We start from the raw sequence: 24,075 nt of genomic DNA on the forward strand, positions 1-24,075 counted from the left end.
GGCTGGCCTGTGGGCGGGGCGGGAGCAGCGGCAGCTCTTAACATGTAAAAATCAATTACATGTGCATCTACCCCGGAAGTAAGATCTAGCGCTATCGTCAGGGATTTCTGTAATATAAGACCTACCCCGAACTAGGTCTTATTTTCGGGGTAGGTCTTATATTACAGAAATCCCTGAAGATAGCGCTAGGTCTTACTTTCGGGGTAGGTCTTACTTTCGGGGAAACACGGTACATATTGGTATCAAGAGCTCCTAACTGTTCAAGTATTTTTCTAGTTTCTTCCTCCTGCTTTTGTCACAATTAAAGTGCATTTTAATACCTTGTTTATTGTGTCCTCATCCACACAATGCTGCTGCAACCAGTAGATGAGTTCAAGGTCTTCATTACACGAATTGGACGGTCTTGTGTGGGACACTGAAATCCCAGGGATATCTAAACAAAAATTATATATAACAAGTTCATTCAGATCATGTTAATTAAATAATTATTTCTGATATTAGTTATTATAACTCTACATTTAGTAGTATATGCAAGGTATTTGTCCTTTTTGTATTCATGATCGGAATAGACTTAAGTGTGCCAAATTACCTATGTACCTTAAATTTGTGAATTTGTTTTAAATGGGTTAGGTGCTTTTTCAGAGCTTGGTCTCAAGCTTCTCTTTTCCAGTTTCAGTGAGATGCCTTGCTTGATAGCATGATAACATTTATGTGCTTCCCAAACAATGATAGGAAAGCAGGTCTCTGTCTCATTTAGATGGAAAGACTCGTCAGAAAAAAATGGCATAATACAATATTTGAATGGATTCCACAACTTCAACTCATACTCCATGTTTCCAGTTCCACTACCTGAACTCATGCTGAGGGAATGATAGTGTCATGGTGATAGGTGAATGATTCGAGACGAATATGGGGTTAACGAGTTCTGAAAGGCCAAGTTGGGGGATAAAATGCTAATCTATTCAAGATTACCTACTGGGGAAATAATTCAAATATTTTAAATCCTTCATTGTAGTATAAAGTGTTCTTTATCACTCCATCAGATTTACCCGGAGTTTTTGTCTGCTATATTTCAATCATCAATGAAACACCCAAGTCACATCCCCAATCTAAACCGGAATATATGTTTGGTATGTCTGAAAAAGTAACAAAACCATACTCAAAACAAAAGAGTCAGTGTGCATGTAAAGAAAAAAAAATATAGCTATATATCTATCTATATAGATATATCTATATATATATCTATATAGATATATATAGATATATACACACACACACCTATCAGCCATAACATTATGGCTATGGAGGCAGTATGATGCTTTGGGCAATGTTCTCCTGGAAAACCTTGGGTCCTGCCATACATGTGGATGTTACTTTGACATGTACCACCTACCTAAACATTGTGTCTGCCCAATTACATCCCTTCATGGAAACAGTATTCCCTGATGGCAGTGGCCTCTTTCACCAGGATAATGCACCCTGCCACACTGCAAAATTGGTTCAAGAATGGTTTGAGGAACACAACAACTTTGTGGTGTTGACTCCAGATCTCAATCCTATCAAGCACCTGTGGGATGTGCTGGTAAAACATGTTTGATTCATGCAGGTCCCACCTTCCAACTTACAGGACTTAAATGATCTGCTACGGTTGACTTTGTGCAAGATACCACAGCATACCTTCAGAGGGCTAGTGAAGTCCATGCCTCAACATTTGAATAAAATAACAACAGCTTGCCATCCTCTTTCATGCCACGGGTCAAACATTGTAAAGGTTATCAGTTATGTCTGTTACTTACTTATTGGCTGGGACTTGTGCTGAAGACGTTTGATCTCTTGATCTTTCTCTTCAATAGCCTGCCGAAGAAGAGCCTGGAAATCTCTTTCCTTCTGCAACAGTTCCTCTAGAAGCCTAAACAGCAGAGAATTATTATATGCAGTGGTTAAAATGCTGTGCTTTGTTTTCAGTCTCTCGCCACTGATAATATGTAAGGAAACCCATTTTGCCTGTGAGCAATGTTGCTGCATTGCAGGATGATTTAATATTCAGCAAGGCAAATACAAATAGCAATTGTTATGTGCAAAGTACACAATATCAATGTCCCTTGCACTACCTTACTAAATACAGCTATGGTCTAACTAAACAGAGGAAATCCTTCTGGTGTCCTATATTATGGATTGTACTCTTTTGTAAGTAGGAGTTGACAGAATATTTATATACTTAAAGCGAAAGTAAACCTTCAAAACTAACATTTGCCAGCAGGTAGGGTCTTGTGGTAAAATAAAATGTATAAGTCTCTTCCGCCAAAAGACTTTTACTTAGTATGCTGTGCAACATATTTATCCTCCCACCAAGAACTTTACTTACCTGTTTGACTCAATTTTCAGTCTCCCCAGTTGCATGCTGAGTGTTCTGTGAGTATTCTGAGACTCATGAGACACCGTAGAGCTGAGGGTGCTCACTCCTGATGTATGTACATTGTCCTCGTTCACTGCACTGGGCACTTGGCTGGGCCCTTTTATGGTGCGTTCATTGTGATCTTCCTCCACTTCTATGTCATCTTGGTCTGCTGGGTCACTTTCAGAGGTAATGCTAAAATGTGGCCGCAGTTCTGTGGATTTATACAGCAGAAGACAGCTAGCTTACAATGTGGCATACACACAGGCTTAGCAAACTTCACTACTACAGATCAATAGTTTATGAGGACAGCCGTCACCACCCACAGCTATGCGCAGGCTGCTCGCATGTAATTGTACATTCTGCGATTACCTGCAGACAATCGCAACTGGCCGCAAACAGCTGATCGCATTAGTCTCAGGGGAGAATTCTCAAACATGAATGAGACCTTATACTCACCTGTCCCAGATCCAGCAAGATATCTACTGTGCAACTTGGTCAATCCTATGGAAAGTGTGCGCACATACTCAAGAGCTCTACATAGGTCCGAATGAGAGTGCAGGCTCAGTAGGGAAGATTTCTACAAGCTGAATCTATATCTCATTGGATATCTATATATATATCTATATATATATCTATATAGATATATATAGATATATACACACACACACCTATCAGCCATAACATTATGGCTATGGAGGCAGTATGATGCTTTGGGCAATGTTCTCCTGGAAAACCTTGGGTCCTGCCATACATGTGGATGTTACTTTGACATGTACCACCTACCTAAACATTGTGTCTGCCCAATTACATCCCTTCATGGAAACAGTATTCCCTGATGGCAGTGGCCTCTTTCACCAGGATAATGCACCCTGCCACACTGCAAAATTGGTTCAAGAATGGTTTGAGGAACACAACAACTTTGTGGTGTTGACTCCAGATCTCAATCCTATCAAGCACCTGTGGGATGTGCTGGTAAAACATGTTTGATTCATGCAGGTCCCACCTTCCAACTTACAGGACTTAAATGATCTGCTACGGTTGACTTTGTGCAAGATACCACAGCATACCTTCAGAGGGCTAGTGAAGTCCATGCCTCAACATTTGAATAAAATAACAACAGCTTGCCATCCTCTTTCATGCCACGGGTCAAACATTGTAAAGGTTATCAGTTATGTCTGTTACTTACTTATTGGCTGGGACTTGTGCTGAAGACGTTTGATCTCTTGATCTTTCTCTTCAATAGCCTGCCGAAGAAGAGCCTGGAAATCTCTTTCCTTCTGCAACAGTTCCTCTAGAAGCCTAAACAGCAGAGAATTATTATATGCAGTGGTTAAAATGCTGTGCTTTGTTTTCAGTCTCTCGCCACTGATAATATGTAAGGAAACCCATTTTGCCTGTGAGCAATGTTGCTGCATTGCAGGATGATTTAATATTCAGCAAGGCAAATACAAATAGCAATTGTTATGTGCAAAGTACACAATATCAATGTCCCTTGCACTACCTTACTAAATACAGCTATGGTCTAACTAAACAGAGGAAATCCTTCTGGTGTCCTATATTATGGATTGTACTCTTTTGTAAGTAGGAGTTGACAGAATATTTATATACTTAAAGCGAAAGTAAACCTTCAAAACTAACATTTGCCAGCAGGTAGGGTCTTGTGGTAAAATAAAATGTATAAGTCTCTTCCGCCAAAAGACTTTTACTTAGTATGCTGTGCAACATATTTATCCTCCCACCAAGAACTTTACTTACCTGTTTGACTCAATTTTCAGTCTCCCCAGTTGCATGCTGAGTGTTCTGTGAGTATTCTGAGACTCATGAGACACCGTAGAGCTGAGGGTGCTCACTCCTGATGTATGTACATTGTCCTCGTTCACTGCACTGGGCACTTGGCTGGGCCCTTTTATGGTGCGTTCATTGTGATCTTCCTCCACTTCTATGTCATCTTGGTCTGCTGGGTCACTTTCAGAGGTAATGCTAAAATGTGGCCGCAGTTCTGTGGATTTATACAGCAGAAGACAGCTAGCTTACAATGTGGCATACCCACAGGCTTAGCAAACTTCACTACTACAGATCAATAGTTTATGAGGACAGCCGTCACCACCCACAGCTATGCGCAGGCTGCTCGCATGTAATTGTACATTCTGCGATTACCTGCAGACAATCGCAACTGGCCGCAAACAGCTGATCGCATTAGTCTCAGGGGAGAATTCTCAAACATGAATGAGACCTTATACTCACCTGTCCCAGATCCAGCAAGATATCTACTGTGCAACTTGGTCAATCCTATGGAAAGTGTGCGCACATACTCAAGAGCTCTACATAGGTCCGAATGAGAGTGCAGGCTCAGTAGGGAAGATTTCTACAAGCTGAATCTATATCTCATTGGAACCAAGACAGGTAAGTATAAGATTAAGAGAGGGGCTGGAGGGGAAGGGGGGAGAGAACTACAAAATAAGAGTAACTAAACATAAAAACTCTCTTTAGTACTATGTACAGACTAAGAGAGTTATAAGCTACACTGATCAGAAAAAGTAGGTAATGCTCACTTGTCAGTGCCTCAGGGCTCACCCTCCTGATTACAGCCCGAACAGTGGAACAAGTGGTATGCCTGACCATTACCCTTTCACAGTGACCACATCGCAATGCTGGGCTATGTTTAGGTGATGAAACCTGTAGCTGCTGACAGGTATTACACAGCTTTTCTTTAATACATTATAGGTGCATAACAGTGTATTTGGGGAAAAGGGGGGCAGGGTACGCAAAATAGGTATAGCATTTATCTGCTTTACCCCTAAAATTATATAAAAATAATCATAATAATAAAGGCCTACGCAACCTTAGCACAGCAATCAAAAAAGACACATATTGTTTAGAGAAGACATTACTCTAATGAAAAAGCCTACAATATGGGGCTGATTTACTAAGGAATTTGATGTTCAGAAAAGGAATTGTGTGAATATTCGCTTAAGTTACCCAATCATTGAAAAAGAACATCCCTGCATACTTATTAATCTACACATGATTAGAGAATTGAAGTGAATCTTCACACATTGTATTGTGTGAAATCAGCATGAGTACAGGCCTTTCCTGATCTTAAAAAAATATTTTATTAGGATGAGGAAACAACTGTATGTATATGGGCTCTCTACAGCCTCTGCAAGTGTTCCCTAGCCTACTGTTCCTTGGGAAAAATAAATTGACCTAGTTGAATTTTCCTAGCCTATGTCTATTGTTATTCTGAGGTAAGACCAGCCCCAGAGATCCAAATCATATGACCAAGTATGCTTAGATCATTTTTTGGCAAACAGATTTTCCAACTGTCATGCCTTTAGCTCGCTCATTCAAGCTGAAGAGTGGGCAGCTGTAAAAACATAAAAAGTAGGTTTTTTTAAAAGTAACACACACACGAATACTCATGTCCTGATGATGTGGCTGATGAGGCTACACTGATTACAGTGGGGGCCTGATGACGCTGGCGAGAGTGGCGGGGACAAGATTGACTGTCGCAAGAGGAACAGATGTGGAGGTAGAACCAAAGATTAAGTTTTAGTGTGTATTACAAACTTTGTTTAAGAAAGGACTCCTACATACTGCTTAAGGGGGAGAGGGAGCACTATTTATAGTAGTGTTCTTATTGACTTTTTTCACTGGAAGACTCCTTGTTTTTGACTCAATTCTTTAGTCATTTGCTGTTTTCTAATAAGCAAATGTATCTTATGGAATGTCCTTAGATGTGCGACAGGATCAGCTTTGTAAATATTTCTTAAACTGTTTTTGTAAAGACAAAAAATATAACTATACAAATCAGCTAATAATCTCTGTTAATTAGTTGTTCAAATTGTAAGGTAAACATTTAATGCATTATTAAGACATGGCACCTTGCTCTTTTTAATGAATCAAGTCATATTTTCACATGTGATTATTCTGAATTTCTAGACATTTCTAGAAAGCGAAGTATATTTTCAGTGCAGCTCATAGCAATACCTTAATTATTTCCTTATTTTAGCTTCTTGTATTCCACTGTACAGCAGTAGTTGAAATGGAGGAGAGAGAGTCACTAGGCCTATCAGTGCTCTGCTGCTTTGTACAATGCCGACAATGTGAACATGCGCACAGTAGGAGTGAGCACAGGGAGAAGCTCATTAATGTGCTGCTGCTCTTTCACTGTCCAATCAGCAGGGTCCTTCACCAATCAGTACTGCTTTAATATACTGGAGGAACCTAGGTATACAGTCTGAAAGGGATGCCTGATCACTGAGATTGGTAGATTACATTTTGGTGGAAAAAAAATAAAAACTTATTTTCACAGGGTAAAGAGTTTACAATTTATTTTAAATTGAGCTTTTTGGCTCGAGCTTAAATTTGATATGCCATTCACAGAAGAGTGAATAGAATAGAATGTGATCCCACAGCATGACCCCTCATGGTTAATAGTATCCTTAGTTACAGAAAGCAAGCAGAATTGGATACCAGTTATGAAGCAAGTTGCTAGCAATGTCAGCCTTTAGTCACAGTACGCTCATGCTGTGGAGTATACAGGTGGAGTTCATCAGCACTTAAGACAGGTGAATGGAAAGAAAAGTACTATCCAATTTACTATAGTAATGAACTCTAGTCACATATAGGATTATTGAGTAAACAGAAAATTGTTGTTTAACTTACCTGGAACTAATGTGGTAATGGCTGTTTGCACAGCCTTCCGAATGATGCTGTCTAGAGCAAACATCCAGTGGGGCTTGATATTGTGGTTTCGGAGTACTGTATTCACCTGGTTAAACAGAAAACAAAATTGCTAAGCTGATGCTTCACATTCATGCAAATATTTGAGAAGCAACTGCTCTACTGTGCAAAAATAAAGATTAATCTCATGTTACCAAAGTACATCTGGATACCGATCTTTTGCAGAATTGTGAACAATTATGAATATTTGAAAACATAAAAAGATGGCAATTTGTAATGAGCACGAAAAATGAATGAGAATGGAAGCTTCCACATAAGGCTTGGAACTCAAGCATCTTGCTTTAATGTGTTCCCTTACAGCATCATCAGTTAAGGTGTCATTATGATATATTATGCTGTATAAATGGCATGATTATACCTATTGGGGTAAAGACAATAAAAAAGTAATGGAAATCTCATTCATGCATTAATCTTTCCAAATAATCTTTCTTTTACTTACAGCATCTTGAAAGCCAAACAGCGCCACTTGGATCTGGCTGATGGCATGACTGTCAAAGTCCAGCTCAAGTTTCAGTTTTGACAGAGTCGAAGCTATGATTTTACGGTCAGTTGATCTGATAAACTCTCGTAGGCTGATCACTAGAGTTGTTATATGTTCCCATTTTAATTTTGTTGCATCTGCACCCTATTAAAACCATAACATAATTAACATAAAATACTAACAAATGTTCCTTACATTTTTAAGTGCAAATAGTAAACATTAACACATTTCTTAGCGACATATAGAAATGAGATTAAATATACAGTATATCAAAAGTTATGTTAATTAACTGCAAGTTAACATAACCACAATTTAATAATGATTTGCCATACTTTGGAAAATGGTGCACTATGCACTTATTTTAATTTAAAATCTAACCAGGACCTTTTAAGCCCTGAGAAAACTCCAGTTTTGTCCTTTCAAGGAGGTGTTTAATGGGTGCTGTCCTACTATAATCCTCAGCATTTCTAGATAAATACGTTACTAAAACAGAGAGCTTCCAAAAGAACCAAATAATATACTTTAAATGTAATGCATTTTTGTGTAAGCTACTTAAAAATGTACCCAACAGGAAAGTTTAACGTTTCACTGCATCAAAAAAAAAAACCCAAAACATTAATTAATTATACAGAGTTAATATAGATTGTGATAGAGTGGTAAGGGTTTTTACTGTCTGTCCTGATCACCAATGTCACCAGAATGAAAGTGATGGGTAAATCCACCAGAACAGGAACAGAGGGGAAATATTCTAATCGAGATAAGTGTTCCCATGACAACTAAAAGGATATTTCCTGTCTATGAGGAGATTGCCCTACATTGTAAAGATACCCTCTCACTTCCTGTTGAGTCTAAAAGGGCAGGAAGTGAAGGGATATCTCCCTGAGGTACAGATCGTTAAAAAAAAAATATATAGACACCTTCCCTTACTCCATCCAAAATGAAATGGAATTGGCTTTAGATCTATTTTAATTCCTTAAATTTTACATGCCTTTATTTTTTTTCAAAATTTACATACAGAGCAAGCTGTCAAGCAAATGTGAACACATTATAACACGCTCGGCAGTGCATGAGCAGGCGAATGTTATAAGCATTACTAGTAGAGCTATAGTTTGTCCCTGTCATTTTTCATAGACAGCTTGGTCTGCATTTAAATGTGGAAAAATAAAAGAATGTGAAATACAAAATGGAATTTATATACTTAAGTACTTTGGGGGGAATTTATCAAAACTGGAGCAGACAAAACCTGGAGCAGATATGCACTGCATCCAATCAGCCTCTCTGTCTCATTTTCAAATCTTACCTAAGCAAACTGAAGAGAGACGCTGATTGGTTGCCATGGGCAACTGCTCCAGATTCTGTCTGCTCCAGTTTTGATAAATTCCCCCTTATGCCTACATATGTTTACTTCATACAGAATACAATATTTTTGAGATAACAAGCCTTTAACTCATATTGCTCAGAGAAGTGTTTTTGCTAATTTGTGACTTTGTGGCAGATCATACTAATCTACCAGCAGTCACTAAAGTACTTCTGGTGGTAGAGTTTTTAAAGCATTCCACCTAATGCTTTAGGGTGGACGTACATTAAATCAGAAATATAAAAATTGTAAAAACAATGCTTACAAGTGTCATATTTTTTATAAGATGCTTCTATACAAAAGTTCAGCTCTAGATTTTTCATAATCTGCTCAACCTGACAATGAAAAATCGTTTTACAGTATCCACGCAACATTGAGAAAGCCAGTGGTAAACTCTTCAGCCAACCTCTTTGTACAGCTTTTACATTACCCTACTAAATAGTACTAATTGAAAGTATTGCTGCAAAATGCGTTTTGCTTGAAGAGGTGTTCAGGAAATATTGTACACCTCTGTTATACACATGGTAGAAATTATAACAGTTATGCTTAAAAATATTTTAAAGTCAAAAGGTTTTTAATCAATTTACTCACTAAATTTAATCACTTACAATGGATGTTGCTCCTTGATGTTTAAATGTTTTCGCTTCCTGCAGAATTATCTGGTCCCCTGAGAACTTGTCCTGATATTCTGTTTTAGGTTGGCTCCTTTCTCTTGCAGGTTCCTATGGAGCCACCCATGTGTGTGCTAGTACACAGACACAGCAAGGTAAGCCACTTTCCTGCCTCCTACTCCTCCGAGCTAGTGGATGGACAGCTGCTGGAGACTGATCTGTCCCTTGTGATCTTGAACTCAACAGGAAGCTTAATCCCTTCCTGACCGATGACTGGATTCAGTCACGGTCTTTCAGTTCCTTGAAGATTGGAATAATCCAGTCATGCGGTACAATGAGCACTGGTCCGTGCAGAGTTAATGCTGTTGCTGGGTCCCTCAGGGCCTGAGGCAGACCCTCAACAGCAAATTAGGGGTCCCAACACTGTGATCACAGCAATAGGTAATAACTCAGTGTGCTACAAAAGTTAAACAAAGTATCTTCTTTGAGGAAAATACTAAGTATTCTGAGAAGATACTGTATAAAAATACCATGTGAATAAAAAATTGCCAATTTTTTAAAACAAGTTTTAAACAGTTTTTTTTTTTTTAATTTTTAGACATTTTTTTTAAAAAAATGAAAAAAAAAAGTTTAAAAAAAATAAGTTTAATAAAAAAATATAAGAAACTAGAGTGCCGAGACGACTATGAAAATTAGGTTACAAGCATACCACATTCTAAAATTGTTCCACACTAACATCGTAATTTACTCCTTGTATTTTGCGACCTATAACTTCCAAAATAAACTTAAATCCCAGACATATGATATACTCTATAGGAGAAATAAAATAAATTAGGAAATTACTTTCCGTTAGCCACACTAATTATGTACACATTATTATTGCTAAAACTGAGAAAAATCTGTTGGTTTTTCAAAAACAAAATAAGAATTTATATTTGCATACATCAAATTAAATTATATAATAATAGCACAGTATATAATATGTGTAGGTTCAATGAAGTAGATTGAAATTATGGTTAAACAAACATAGCAAAAATGGCAAATTGCTCTGGTCCCCAGGAACTAAAATTTTTTTCGGAAGCTGTTTGGAAACATGTCTGTAAAATCAACAATTTAAAGAAATACTTTGCTGGGCAATGCATACTTGTTTGATCTTGGTTCATTAATGAAAATATGACCAAACCACAGTAGAATGTGCCAGTAAAGAAAACCCTCACTTACAGAAATCTGAAAAAATGTACAACATCCTAAATTCCAACAATCCATTACCAAAGTCTCTTTATGCCAACATTGTTTGACTAGCAGAGTGGTCATTATCGTCTTACCTGACCTAAAGCTTCCACCAGGTTTCTAACTACAGTATCCTGGTCCTCCGTGAGGATGCGATGCAAAGTGGCTCTCCTCTCACTATCTTTTTTCAACATGAAGAATCCAGAGTCTCTTTCCTCTGGAGATGGAGGAGCACTGTGATCTTCAAACTGCTCATCTGGAATCCTGAATATATATATATATATATATATATATATATACACACATACATACACACACACACACAGTATATATATTTTTTACAGGTTTAGGACTGCTGGTTTTAATTAAAACTAGTGACCTCACTTATCTAGAAGCATCATTAAATTAGTGACCTTACTTGTCTAGTAGCATCATCGTAATTTAACTAAGGATTTTTTTTTAACAAATAGAATTGTAATACAAACAGGATTAATAGACTCAGTCATAACTGATATATCTATTTAGGGTAAAAGAGCAATTTGTAGAGCAGGAAATTCCATATCTTCTAAAGTTTTGGACATTCCATATTATTGTATGCAGCTTTGTATATGGGTAGGACATATTTATGAGGCTGGAGAAACCTACTTTCTCCTGGGCACCAGGGATTTAGATGCCTGAAAATGTTAGATGGTGACTAGCCATGCGTTTATGACTTGGTCATAGAACAATCTTTCTAAGAAAAGATCTTTTAAAAAATGTGCAAGTTTGCATGTGTGTAACTATGTGAGACAGGGGGGCGCTGGGATGCGAGCCTTTCGTGGGGAAACAATAGTGATTGAACAGAAAAAGCTGACCAACTTCCTTCCTAGCAAGCTCATGCATGGACCATCAGCCAGGTTGATGAATGTGCCTACAAACATGCAGTTGTTCCTGATTCAGCCAAAACTGGCCAGATAAGGTAAACTGTCTCTAATAAGTGTAGGTATCTTTAAGAGGAGCAGTTTCATCATGTACTGAAGGCAGTATTGTCACACTTCCATTCATACAAAATGGTGCTCTCTCTATTACTGCCAAGACAAAATTCTAGAGTGGAAACAGTGAATCAAACCCTCACTATGTATGTTTGTTTAAACTCATAGATAATCTAAACTGCATGCTAACAAGGATGTTTGTTCTTCTTTATTAAGCGTGCTCATCCAGTAATAAAGTGTGTGCAACCCATTGCCACCTGATGCTGCTTATCAACTGCATTTAAATTGGCAGCTCACACTAGCACATCGGTGAATCAGAAGAGATAAAACAACTTCCTATAATTGAAGGGTGACTCATACACAGCACTTTGTTACATCTGAGCACACGTAGGAAAACTCTGACTTAAGTGTGCTGAGAAAACTTAGAAAAAGAAAATGGTTTTGTAGCGCATAGCATAAAATTATTTTAGGAAATTAAAGTTCTGATCAGATAAAACTGTGTGTGACACCTCACACTTTTCCTTTGTATTAGTTCTCAGAAATGTCTTTTAAAGCCTAGCAGAATCAATAACTTTTTTTTTTCCAGTTTTGGATTGGTTAGAACTGTCAGTTTCTTATGAATACTCTTGACCGTGTGATTTTAACCCCACTTCCTGTCCTTGTAACAGCAAGACAAGAAATGAGGAGCACCTGTTACCAAGATGTGAAGAAACAAACATTAATAATAACCTGACAGAGGTTCTAACTTTTGTTTTGCTATGAGATTTAGGGCCCATGTTGATTGGCTTTTGTTTTGTATTCCCATACAAGTCTATGGGAGCATACCCTGCTTAAAGCAGGTCAGAATGTCAATGAATTCCAAATAATTTCAGAAGCATCTAAACTCAATGTCAAAGTGATACATCGACACAACCCCAAAGCCCACTGACCAGTGGCGGAACTACCCCCGGTGCAGCCGATGCGTGCGCACCAGGGCCTCAGCCTGGGGGGTTGGCCAGCACAGATGGTGGGACTTGCCGGATCAGTATCCAGCTGCCGGCGGGCACCCAGTCTCTGCGACGGAAGTGTTGGATCATCCGTTCATCTGACACCCCGGCGTAGAGATAGGGGGCCCGCCGGATAGTGATCCGGTGCTATCCGGCGGCCGGCAAGTCCCAACATCTATGCACAGAGACTGTGCTGTGCTGGCCCCTCCCCCCCGGCTGAGGCCTCGCGCTTTCGGGGACCTCGCGCCCGCCAGACTCGGTCAAAGCAAGTGAGGGAAGCGGGGACACAGGATATCCCTGCCCCCTCACCATTCTGCAGTTTTGCCGCGCCAGGATCGGAGGTAAGTGATGCGATGGAGGGGGGTGATGTGATCGAAAGGGGGGGCTGAGGAGTGGTGATAAGCGATAAAGGGACCATTATTTGAGAGGGCTGGGGAAAGGTGATGGGAGGTGCAGGAAATATGTGATGGAAGATGTGCTGGAGTTGGGGGAGAGGTGCAAGGGGGACCGTGGTGATGGGAGAGTCCAGGGGGCATATGAAGATAGTGGAAAGAACAGAGGGCATGAGAGAGATGGGGGAGAAAACAGGCATATCTCCTAAACCTAAAGGGGTTATAGGTTTAAGAGATATATGTCTTCAATCTATAGAAAATAAAAATTAACCGGTCCCCATTTATTGAAGTGTGATAATTATCTAAAATGCTTTAACATACATCCTAATATTTAGGAAAATCTACTGCTATTTTTAAAAGAGAACTATGGGGTTAGGGCTTTTCCCCATAGTTCTCCTAAGGGTAACGGGAGGACACAAACTAGCGTCCTCCTGTCACCCTAAGCTCCGTATTCCGCGAGCTACAGCTCGCGGTATACTGAGACGCCGCAGCTGGGACGGATCCTGACATTACTGTTGAGATCCGTCCAGCTGCGTGAGTGACAGCTGGCTCTGCCTATCTAGAGGCAGAGCCAGCTGTAACTGCCCCCTCCCCTGTCCGTTCCGCCAGTCAGCGCTGGAGGATCGGAGCGGGGAGGGGGGAATCCAGTCCCTCCCCTGTCATGGCTCTCTGCCTTGACAGGATCGAGAAGTGAGCGAACGCCGGTATGTCACAGGTCAGCTAGAACTATGAGGATGAGTGAAAAGCACTCACCTCATAGTTCTCCTTTAAGAAGATCTCCAGAGTTGTTCTGACTTCTTAAACCAAAAAAAAATCTTGCACCAGGGCCCTTTGTTCCTTAGTTCCGCCACTGGATCTCTCCACTGGATTCACAGACTGCGAAAAGTTTGGCCTGGAGGTGAACTATAATACATCTATATGAACTGTGCCATTTCAGATGTACTGGTACTTGTATAAGTAGGGACGCAAGCACATAACATACCCTAAAGAGTCTAAATAAAAAATCTAAAGTACCTCTTGATCTAAAAAGCACACGCCACCAGATGCCTGCTCACTACTCTGATCCCCTGTGCTTGGGATCTTTGGATCCTCAAAATACCAGTTACTTTGGAATGCAAATGCCAACTAAACTCAGTTATTCATAGATGAAGCCTGTCCAATCCTACTTAATGCAATCTCCCACTGGTAGCTTCACTAACCAATAGTACAGTGGGGACAAAGAGTCAGAGCCAGTGACAACAGAAGCTAGATGGTATCTGCATTACAAAGTACTCTGGGTTTTGGTGGTCCTTGGACACCTTTAGCAAATCAGAGGCAGTGTGCAGACATCCGGAGATGCCTGCTTTTCAGAATAAGTGAGGCTTTACACTTTTTTTCCTAAACGCTTGCTTTAATGCATTATTATACTCTGTGTCCACAGCCACATCAAAAAATGGTTACCTTTTTAATTTGTGTAGAGTGTAATATCTGAAGTGGTCATTCTTATCAGTATTACCTTCTATCCTCACCTTCCTGTTTATTCACAGTTAAATATAATATAATACAAGCCAAACATATAGTATGTTACTGTGTACAATATAATTAAACATTCTGGAGCTTAGAACACACGTGCAACAAAACACACAATAAATATTCACCCAAGGAAAAGACTCCTTGGAATCTTCCCCTCTTTTTCTATACAAGACTTTGTTCTTGATTTGAAAGAGAAAGGCTCTGATCTTAAGTCAGTGTCTGGAGAAACGGATCCATATTCACTGCTACTGCTTGTATCTTCCACCATCACTGGGACTGGCAATGATATGCTTCTCAGATATTCTGCAAATAACGAAATACATTTAGGCATCACCATATAAATAGTAACACCAATGCCCTCATCAAATAACCATCATATACTTCTCATTTTTAGGGCTATATTCAAATCTCATTTTCAGTGTGCATAGGTCTCCATCAGAATACAGATGCCCATCTTCTTTGTATGGTAGCTCAGCAGGTATTTCATTAAAATGCATTAAATGTAACATAGCTGCCTCATTGTTCCGCTGCGGGATGCTGGAACCCATCACTTCAGATAAGTTTCACTTGATGCTAATTTGCCTTTTAATGCATTTTTATTAAACTGGAAACTACCACATGTCCCTTTCTTGTGCCAGTGGAAAAAAACAATTATTACCAAAAATCACATACAGGTTTAAAGGTTGTACCTAAAATTGCTCAGATGCAAGATTTGTGGCTTATTTCCTGTTTTGGATAAAAAGTATGTAATCTCCTGGTACTATGGCAGTGCTGGTATTTAAAAACCTACATTAGCATTATTAAAAAGTAATGAAGCTGTAGAATGATTTAATGGGGTAAACCTTATTTGATAAGGTCAGTGAACATTCACTTTGCTAAGTGAAGAGTTTCTACCCCTTTAGTAAATTAACCCCAGTGTGTTTGGGCTACATTTCAAGAATCAGGAGGTACAATCATGCACCTAAGAGAAGCGAGTCTGGCCCAGTAAAGAAGATGCTATGACTAGAATTAGTTATGAGGACATACGGCTGACAAGTGCCCACAGGGGCCACTTGTTCCTTAGCTTAGCTCAGCTTGAAGTGTGTCTACATGCTCACAGTGAGCATCTCTTATTTGCTCCCTTTTGGTTTATTAACCTCTTGCCGTCCGCCCGTAGTAAAAAAACGGACGGACGGCACTGCTAATCTGTCCCCAAAAAAGGGTATAAAATTCATTTCAGTACAGCGCTGCATGACGGAATAAATGTCAGTCAAAGTACCGCAGCGCTGAATACTGAAAAATGGCCTGGATGGGAAGGGGGTTTAACACCGCGGATGTCAACTGGTTAAAGAAAGCATCAAAAATGTTTTGTTATGACCAGTGGCGTCACAAGGTGGGTGCGGCCGGCACCTGGGTGTCACCATTGCAGGGGTGACACCAAAATGACAGTCATTTTGGGGTCACCCCCCTCTAAAAAGTCGGGCACTCGGTCATGGTGAACGTCCCCCCCCCTCCTTGACTGCATCCATCACAAAGATGGCTGCCGGCAGGCATCAATCAGATGGTCGCGCATGCGCGATGATGTCATGGCGGGGTGTCACCCGGTCTTGAGACCGGGTGACACCTGGCCTCGGGACGCCCCTGGTTATGACTGTTTTATAAGTGCAAAAAATACCTGTAGATACTGCAGTCTTATCTCAAGCAGTCTAATTAGCTCAGCCTAACTCTCCTCTTGACTTCTAGAACAACTTCACCCCAAGTTGTGAAGGAGAGGGGCTGTTCTGTAGCGCAGGAAAATAGAGGCAGGGACAGGGGCAGGGTGACAACATTCCTTGTGGTTTAAGTCCAGAAAATTCCTGTCATCAGCCCACAACAGGAAGTTAGCAGCTGATTGCATTTCTGCTAGGATCAAAAGGTATTTCTATGTACTTTCAGGGATAGATAGATAGATAGATTGATAGATAGATAGATAGATAGATAGATAGATAGATAGATAGATAGATAGATAGATAGATAGATAGATAGGACTTACCACTTGATCCAGGAGAAAGGGCTGTGTGGAGAAAAAAAAAAAACAAATATTTGACAAGAAAGCATGTTTTATATGCAGTGAAACAGTCTGCACAATATGCATTATACATAAGGAATACAATTATTACAAACTCTCCTCACAAAATATGCAAATAAGTTAGCACAGTGACGAATTAGGATTCTGCTCCCTCTACTGTAAATTAGTAGGATATTAAGATTCACCATACATTATACATTAGCATCAAATTTAAAAAGGCTTACAATAAACCTTGGGCTCAATTTAGTCCTAGAATTTGGCTGCATTTTTGCAGAAACCCCAAATACACCAACATTATTTTCAATATTAAACATTCCCTCGACATATTTTCATCGTTCTCAGTTTTGCGAAATGTTCCAAGCAGCATTTTCCAACTGTTTTGGTCAATAAGCATCCACCAAACCTATCCGTTGCTATCCATGGCAACACAAGCAAAACACACACCATTTTAAGTTAGAACAATCACTTTTAAGAGTTGTTGATGCTCATAACTGCAGGTAGAGATTCACAGAATGTTGGAAAAATGTAAATCACTGATCAGGAAGTGTTCCCTTTTCTTGAGGGAGCACATTTCATCCTTCTAAGATACCATTAAAGGGGACCTACAGTAAAATCTAAAGCCCTTATTTTTTAAGATACCCAAGCTGGAAGTCTTTATATTCAATGCATTATTCAGGAGCAATCTAGGTCTAGCAGGGAAGTCTTGTGTGCGTTGTCACTATCTAGGAACTGTTTAAAACAGTTGCTGACTAGCTGTCTTTGCCCAGCCAGTTAAGCCATGACTCAGCCTGAAAACACTTCCTAGATTGTGATATAAGCCTCTCCAGCCACGGCCTGATCGGAGATAGACAAAGGACAAGGGGCACTCTTTGCACCTGAAGGAAAAAAGGTTTAACCGTTGCATATGGAAAGGCTTCTTCACACTAAGAGTTGTAAGAATGTGGAAAAGGCTTCCTCGGGAACTGGTTCTAGCTAGCTCACTTAATTGTTTTAAAAAAATCTGGACGCATTCCTAAATGAGCAGAGTATCACTAGATATTAACATATTACAAGTAAAAAAACGCCAGAGATAGTTGATCCACAGAATCTCCCGATTGCCTTATGGGATCAGGAAAGAATGTTTTCCCCTGCTGGAGAATCACATTGAACCATGCTTTAAAGTGTTTTTTTTTCCCTTTCTCAGGATCAGCTGGGCATAGGGCTTCGTTTTTCTCTTTTCTCTATAGGTTTAACTCAATGGACATGTTTCTTTTCTCAACCTGACTATGTAACTATAGGACATGTGGTCAGACCGTGCCCGAAGCCGGCATCAGTTGACAAAATAAACTTTTTTTGTAAGGTTTTACAAAAACAAAAGGGGGTAAGAAAAGTGGACCTAAAATTCAATACAAGGCTTGCCTTGGTGTTGGCTAGGCCAGAACTTTTATCTTTTGTTGTCATTGATAAGAGATTTGCCTTTGAACACCTAACATGTAAACAAGTCAAATGATATTGACACAAACTGTCGCAGATTGGGAAAGCTACTGAGAATCACAGACAGAATGAGACTGGCATACTGGATACTACTACTGACAAACACACACTGACAGCAATGAAGGACATGGCTATTTTTACAGCAGATATAATGTGTATGTTTACTAGCTAGCTAGTTTGATGAATCCTACACAGCATCACATTATTTCTCCATTTCTATAGATATTGAGCCCCAAGTGCAGCAAAAAAAAAAAAAAAGATGAAAGGAAAAGGAAAGTAGTAAGAAGGAAAAATCTCACAGGTGTGACTACAAAAAAAAAAAGGAGATGGATACAGTTGGGATTTAAACCAACTTTTAGGGCCCATTCACACCACCTCCAGACCAGACTTTTTCTGGACCTAAAATGCATCCCAATGTTTCCCTATGCTCTTCTTGACCTCAGTTCAAACCATCGTATTCAGTTCCAGACCAGAAAAATACTGCGTGTCACATTTTGTCTGGTCTGGAACTCACCAGAATGCGCTGGTTTGGATAATCTGATCACCCCTGGACTTTCTGCTTCTGTGGAGAGAGAATTGTGAAGAACCATGATGGCTGAAGTGGACACTGAATTCTTTGTAGAACTTGTGGAAGCCTGCCCAGAGCTGTATGATCCGCGGCATGGGCAATGTAAGAACAATAATAGGAAGATGGACAAGTGGAGAGGCATTGCTGCCCAGGTTTGTCCCTGGCTATGATCATTTGAGCAGCTCTGAAAAGAATAACTGTGGTAAGTTCATGTCTCTTATGTGCAAGCATTGTGCTGCTCTTTTCCTGGCTATCTGTATGTCTTGCAGAGGTCCCCCAGCAAGACCTGAAATTGAACGTTTCAAAAACACGTCAAAATGCAACGCCGTACGTTCCAGATCTGGTCCAGAAAATGATGTGAACCTGTCTTTAGAGAGGCCAGTTCTGCATAAAAATCTCCCCAGACTGGTCTTAATCCTATGAAAACACGGATTAGTTTATTATGATTGTGTGCATTTTGAAAGCTCCACTCTTACCTGACAGCTTAAGATTGGATTTTCGTTTTTTCATGGAAACCCTCAAGAACTCATCCATAAGTAACTCAATAGCAGTTGCACGCTTCACAGGATCTGGTTCAAAGCAGCACAGTAGAAAAGCCTTGGCCTCTGCTGACATGGATTCAGGAATTTCTGGATGGATTTTGAACATGCCAACCTATGTAAAAAAACAGTATAAAAGATAAGTTAACAATAATATAAGGGGTCTATTTTGGTTATTCGCCCTGCAAATATCTGTGAACATTCATTTTGTGCAAATTTTCTTTTCAGGTCAAATGTATTAAAAAGTAATACTGCATTATGGCCACTAGAAGGGGCATATGAAATAAATGCAAATTTTCTATGCCCCTCATGTCCATCTAGTGGCCATAATGCAGTATTACATCACAATACATGACCCAAACAGAAAATATATTAACAAGGTTCATTTTTCCCATTATTCACACGAAACAAAAGGAAGCAAATGACATTGAAACTAGTTTATAATTAGACCCCTTAGTGTTTATCAACCAGTTTACATTTAAAGTGTTAATTATTTTTGTGTTAAAATGCATGTTTACCACATGTATGGTTATGCTAACATTTGCTTGGACAATATAATCAATATTGTTGTATAACAATAGTGTATGTAATGTGCCATTCCTTAGGAACAGGTCCCTAGTCTGTTTCACCTAGGGTGTTGCTGAAAATGAAATCTGAAAGTGCTGCTCCAAGTCTCTCCTAAACAGCATACGAGATTGATCATGAGAAAGCAAGAGAAAAAGTGTACATGTGTGTACAGCTTTAACCAAAACCATTTAAAAAAAATAAAAAAACATTTATAATTATGATAATACTATTATAATTCTTAATTCATTTACAATCACCAACTAACTTAGCTCTTACTTTGAACATGGCAGCCTGTGGTTCTCCTAATTCATAAAATGGAGGCTTTCCTGTGGCCATCTCAATTACAGTGCATCCTAGGGACCATATGTCGGCTGGCTTCCCATATCCTCTTGGTCCCTTATCTATAATTTCTGGAGCCATGTATTGAAGCGTGCCTGAAACAAGCAACATTTCATCAATTTACACATAACAAAATCAATCCACGAACACTTAAAAAATTCACAGCTAAACTAAAAGTAGAATGTAGAGTATGTGGATGTGAACAGTTCATATCAATTACCCCTAAAACGCCATCTACACAAAAGGAGATTTAAAAGGCACATTGACACATTTTGCTGATTTAAAAGGACATAAGAATGTTTACTTAAGAAATTGAGAGAAGATTTGCTTCAGTTATCCAATCAGGTAAAAAGCCAATTCCTGTTTCTTTATCTACTCATGAGCGGCTAGATCACAGTAGACACAGCTACTATTTACTGAGTGAAGATTCTCAACTTCTTTAGTAAAATCAGCCTCCCTGTTTCTTTACTTACAATTACTTCCACTGAACCTCAGAACGGAATTTTTGATTTTCCCATGTACAGGAAAACACATTGGCCACCCAATGTGTAAAAATGTCACCACAGTAATGTAGCCCCAATAAAGTTATATACATGTGCTACTATGAGATGTGGATTCTGACTATGAACAGTTAATTGCCTCTGTGTGGAAGTGAGGCGGAGACTTGTGGAGATTGTAGTACAGAGCAGATATGGATACATTGCTGAAAGGACATTGAGAACTACATCACCCAGGGTGCTGTGCGAGAGGAAGCAAGGGGACTATGGGTTGCAGCTACTGAGCACACTCAGTCTGGGACCGGGACCTGAGGTGTCCAGATCTATGCGAGACAAGGTGGATTGAGACAGCCTGTAATAGAGCTGTGTGGTCGCCTCTGACAGACAGGGACACACACAGGCTCTGTACCGCAGTGTATAAAGACTATTGTCCGGTTGCCAGCAGCTGAAGAGACGGTAATTGAGTGCCTACACTGAGGCCTAGTGACGCGTCATCAGCGGCAGTATCGCGGCATGGTCGTGTGGCCGATCCAGCCACTGGAGTGACCCAGTCAGCCCAGCTGTGTGAGCGGAAGTGAACGGAGCCAGCGGTGATCGTGACAGAGACCCTAGATGACCTTAGACGAGCGGTGAGGTGTCCCAGGAAACCCTAGACGAGCGGTGATGTGTTGCAAGAGGCCATAGATGACTTCTCCTTACTACTAAGTGCCACCCTGACGAAAGAGGGATTGCTAACTGTTGCTGAAAGACATCATCTTTCCAGACAACCCTAGGAGTGGTGAGAGGCCTATGGGGCCACCAATTGGGCGGTGCATTGATGTAAGGGGGGACAGAAAGACCCGTTACTACCAGCGGCTCCTACAGGGGTACCGCTACAGTAATAATAATGCTATCATCTTACCATAGTTGCAGTTATGACATTGCGATACCCGGTTTTTGCCAGCACATTTGTACACTGAACCCAAAGATAATTTTATATATAATAGCACACACAACTATTACAATTTGTCATATATAAAGCGGTATGTTTCTTGAACTTGGCATCACTTGAGTGTTTTCTTTTGTTCATGTTGAAGTGATATTAAACTTATGTACCATATTGGAGATAGTGTATTGTTTATGTTGTAAGACATTTTTGTGTCTGAACTCTGGGGGTCGGTGTTGACAGGCTTTTGTTTGCTTCAGAATGGTTTCCCTCCAAATAAGAGCAAAAAAGCAGCTTGAAGCAGGTCAAATATAGGTCAACTGCACCTGAAATTAATTCTGATTGATCTGAGAAGAGTCTCAAATTGATGATAAAAGGAACTACATTCAGCTAAGCATATCTACGCTGCCCCTTAGTGCCTGCACCACCAAGTTCACTGATTTGTTCTCACTAAACACGTGGTTAATTTACTAAAAGAGTAGAGCATGTATACTTTGCAAAATGAGTGTCACTTATCTTAGTGAATGAGGTGAAGTGAAAATGCATTTTGCAAAAAATACACAAACCTGTGCAATGAAAATCCAAAGAACATGATCTGCTCTCACATGGACATACATTTGCAAAGTGTGAATAGTGAGTGCATGTATACTTTTCTTAGTGAATGAGGTAAAGCTTAATCATTCAATCATGTGCGAACAAAAATCCAGCTTTTTTTTTAAATTCTCATTGCATATAAGGGACTTTTCACTTACTTCATTCATTGAGCTAATGAAAATTCACTTTGCAAAGTGATCATGGTCTTCTCCTTTAGTAAATCAGCTACAAAGTCACAGACTTACCAGTGAATGTCTCTGTATTTGGGTTGATTCCAGCAAGCCTCTTAGATGTACCAAAGTCAGAGATTTTCAGAACACCACTATATGTGTTTATTAATACATTATCCCCCTAGAATAAACAATTGCATGTTAGTTAGCATTGACAGAAGTGGAAGAACTCTTTGCAATCCTATGCAGGCGAGTCAAAAACCCATTAAAAACTATACATACAAGAATGAGTGATCTACTTAACTACGTAATATTAAATACAGTTGCAAGTCTTGAGCACCCTCCTGGATTTTACTTCCAGTTTTTATTTAAACATGTTAATATGAACAACCAAAATCGTAGGATTTTTGACTTACCTGTAAAATCCTATTCTTGGAGTATAGCACAGAACACAGGAGAAATCAGGATGGTTAAGTTATATAGAGGTATCGTCAGGTGACTTGACACTTGTCAAAGCTGTTCGAGCCTATATAACCCCTCTCACCACAGCAGATCCTCAGTTTTTTACCAGTGTCCTTAAGCAGATTGACATGTTTCTTTCTCTGAAAGAGTGTATTTAGTCTTACCTCATGATGTCTTCAGTCAAGTCCTCTTTTTCTCTAGCAGGGCCTACACACCAACCTGTTATTGCAGCACTGGAGGTTTGGCACACCTTGGCAGTTCGGACAAAACGTATGACCCTTTGGATTTGGTGGTTTTTAGGAAGTCTGGAACTACTTTCTAGGACTTTACGTTATGTGGTGCATACTCTGCTTGCCACACTGTGTCAGTTATTTGGGCTCGGCTGATGTCGGCTCAGAAGTATAGGACTTAAAATAGTTGGAGCCTGCTCGTAAGCTGGTGTTCTCCAGAGCTAGCAGAGTTCGGGTGTGGCTAAAAGGTTATTATTTCAGCCCTCAGGTTCCACCACTTCAAACCTGGACAGGATACCCAGACATAACCCCCCTTTTCTCTCTGGTGGAGGGGTAATTATAGAGGTTTGCAGCTGTTAAGAGTCTTCCAGTTTCTCTCTTAAAGGCAGGAGGCATCCAAGGTTTTTCTGCAGGTCTCAAAAAGAGAACCTAAACAGGTTTCTGCTATGACCTCTCTCCAGATGGGGGATGTATTTAGGCATGTTTTAAATCTCTATTCTTTCTCTTTTAGCTTGTCGGCAAACCCTCGAGTACACACAAGACTGTTAGTAATAGCTTTGGCTTCCACTCATCGCTTGGAGTATCTGGGAGCTTGAAACGAGAATATTCTCCCCGGGACAAGTCTCACATTCACTATCCTAGGTCTCAAACACACCCCTTAATGGCTAGGAAGGTGTCCTCAGGCATCTGTATGTTCGGAAGAAGTGGATCCCATAAGAACCAACTTTACCTTCAAGGTCCTAGAGGTGAGGGCGATCCATTTCTATCATTTTTTCCCTTCTTATTGGTCCTGTCCTCTTTAAGTGAAATTAACGTGTATTCACTCCAACAATTCTTCAGCAGTAGCTTACATTATTGTTCAGGGGTCCACAGGTAGCTGTGCACCCCTAGGAAAGGGAAAAATTCTGAAAACAGTAATCTCATACAACGATTCTACTGGCCGCATACATTCCTGGGTAGGAAGATGGCTGGAGGACTTC

The 24,075-nt window shown here is 39.9% G+C and overlaps 1 protein-coding gene across 1 annotated transcript in view; it reads right to left on the reverse strand.

The window, feature by feature from the left end:
• MAP3K5 (mitogen-activated protein kinase kinase kinase 5) overlaps positions 1 to 24,075 on the reverse strand; it is a 146,410-nt gene that overhangs the window by 5,889 nt on the left and 116,446 nt on the right. Inside the window, exons 18-28 of the mRNA XM_018556949.1 lie at positions 22,479 to 22,584; positions 20,155 to 20,312; positions 19,249 to 19,426; positions 16,696 to 16,716; positions 14,810 to 14,987; positions 10,919 to 11,087; positions 7,584 to 7,769; positions 7,067 to 7,172; positions 4,154 to 4,397; positions 3,585 to 3,697; positions 321 to 433 (exon numbers count right to left, since the gene is read on the reverse strand). Coding sequence (XP_018412451.1) covers positions 321 to 433; positions 3,585 to 3,697; positions 4,154 to 4,397; positions 7,067 to 7,172; positions 7,584 to 7,769; positions 10,919 to 11,087; positions 14,810 to 14,987; positions 16,696 to 16,716; positions 19,249 to 19,426; positions 20,155 to 20,312; positions 22,479 to 22,584 — 1,572 coding nt within the window. The remainder of the gene's footprint in view (positions 1 to 320; positions 434 to 3,584; positions 3,698 to 4,153; positions 4,398 to 7,066; positions 7,173 to 7,583; positions 7,770 to 10,918; positions 11,088 to 14,809; positions 14,988 to 16,695; positions 16,717 to 19,248; positions 19,427 to 20,154; positions 20,313 to 22,478; positions 22,585 to 24,075) is intronic.

The sequence above is a fragment of the Nanorana parkeri genome, unplaced genomic scaffold (assembly GCF_000935625.1).
Source record: "Nanorana parkeri isolate BGI_ZX_2015 unplaced genomic scaffold, ASM93562v1 scaffold259, whole genome shotgun sequence".
Classification (NCBI taxonomy): Eukaryota; Metazoa; Chordata; class Amphibia; order Anura; family Dicroglossidae; genus Nanorana; species Nanorana parkeri.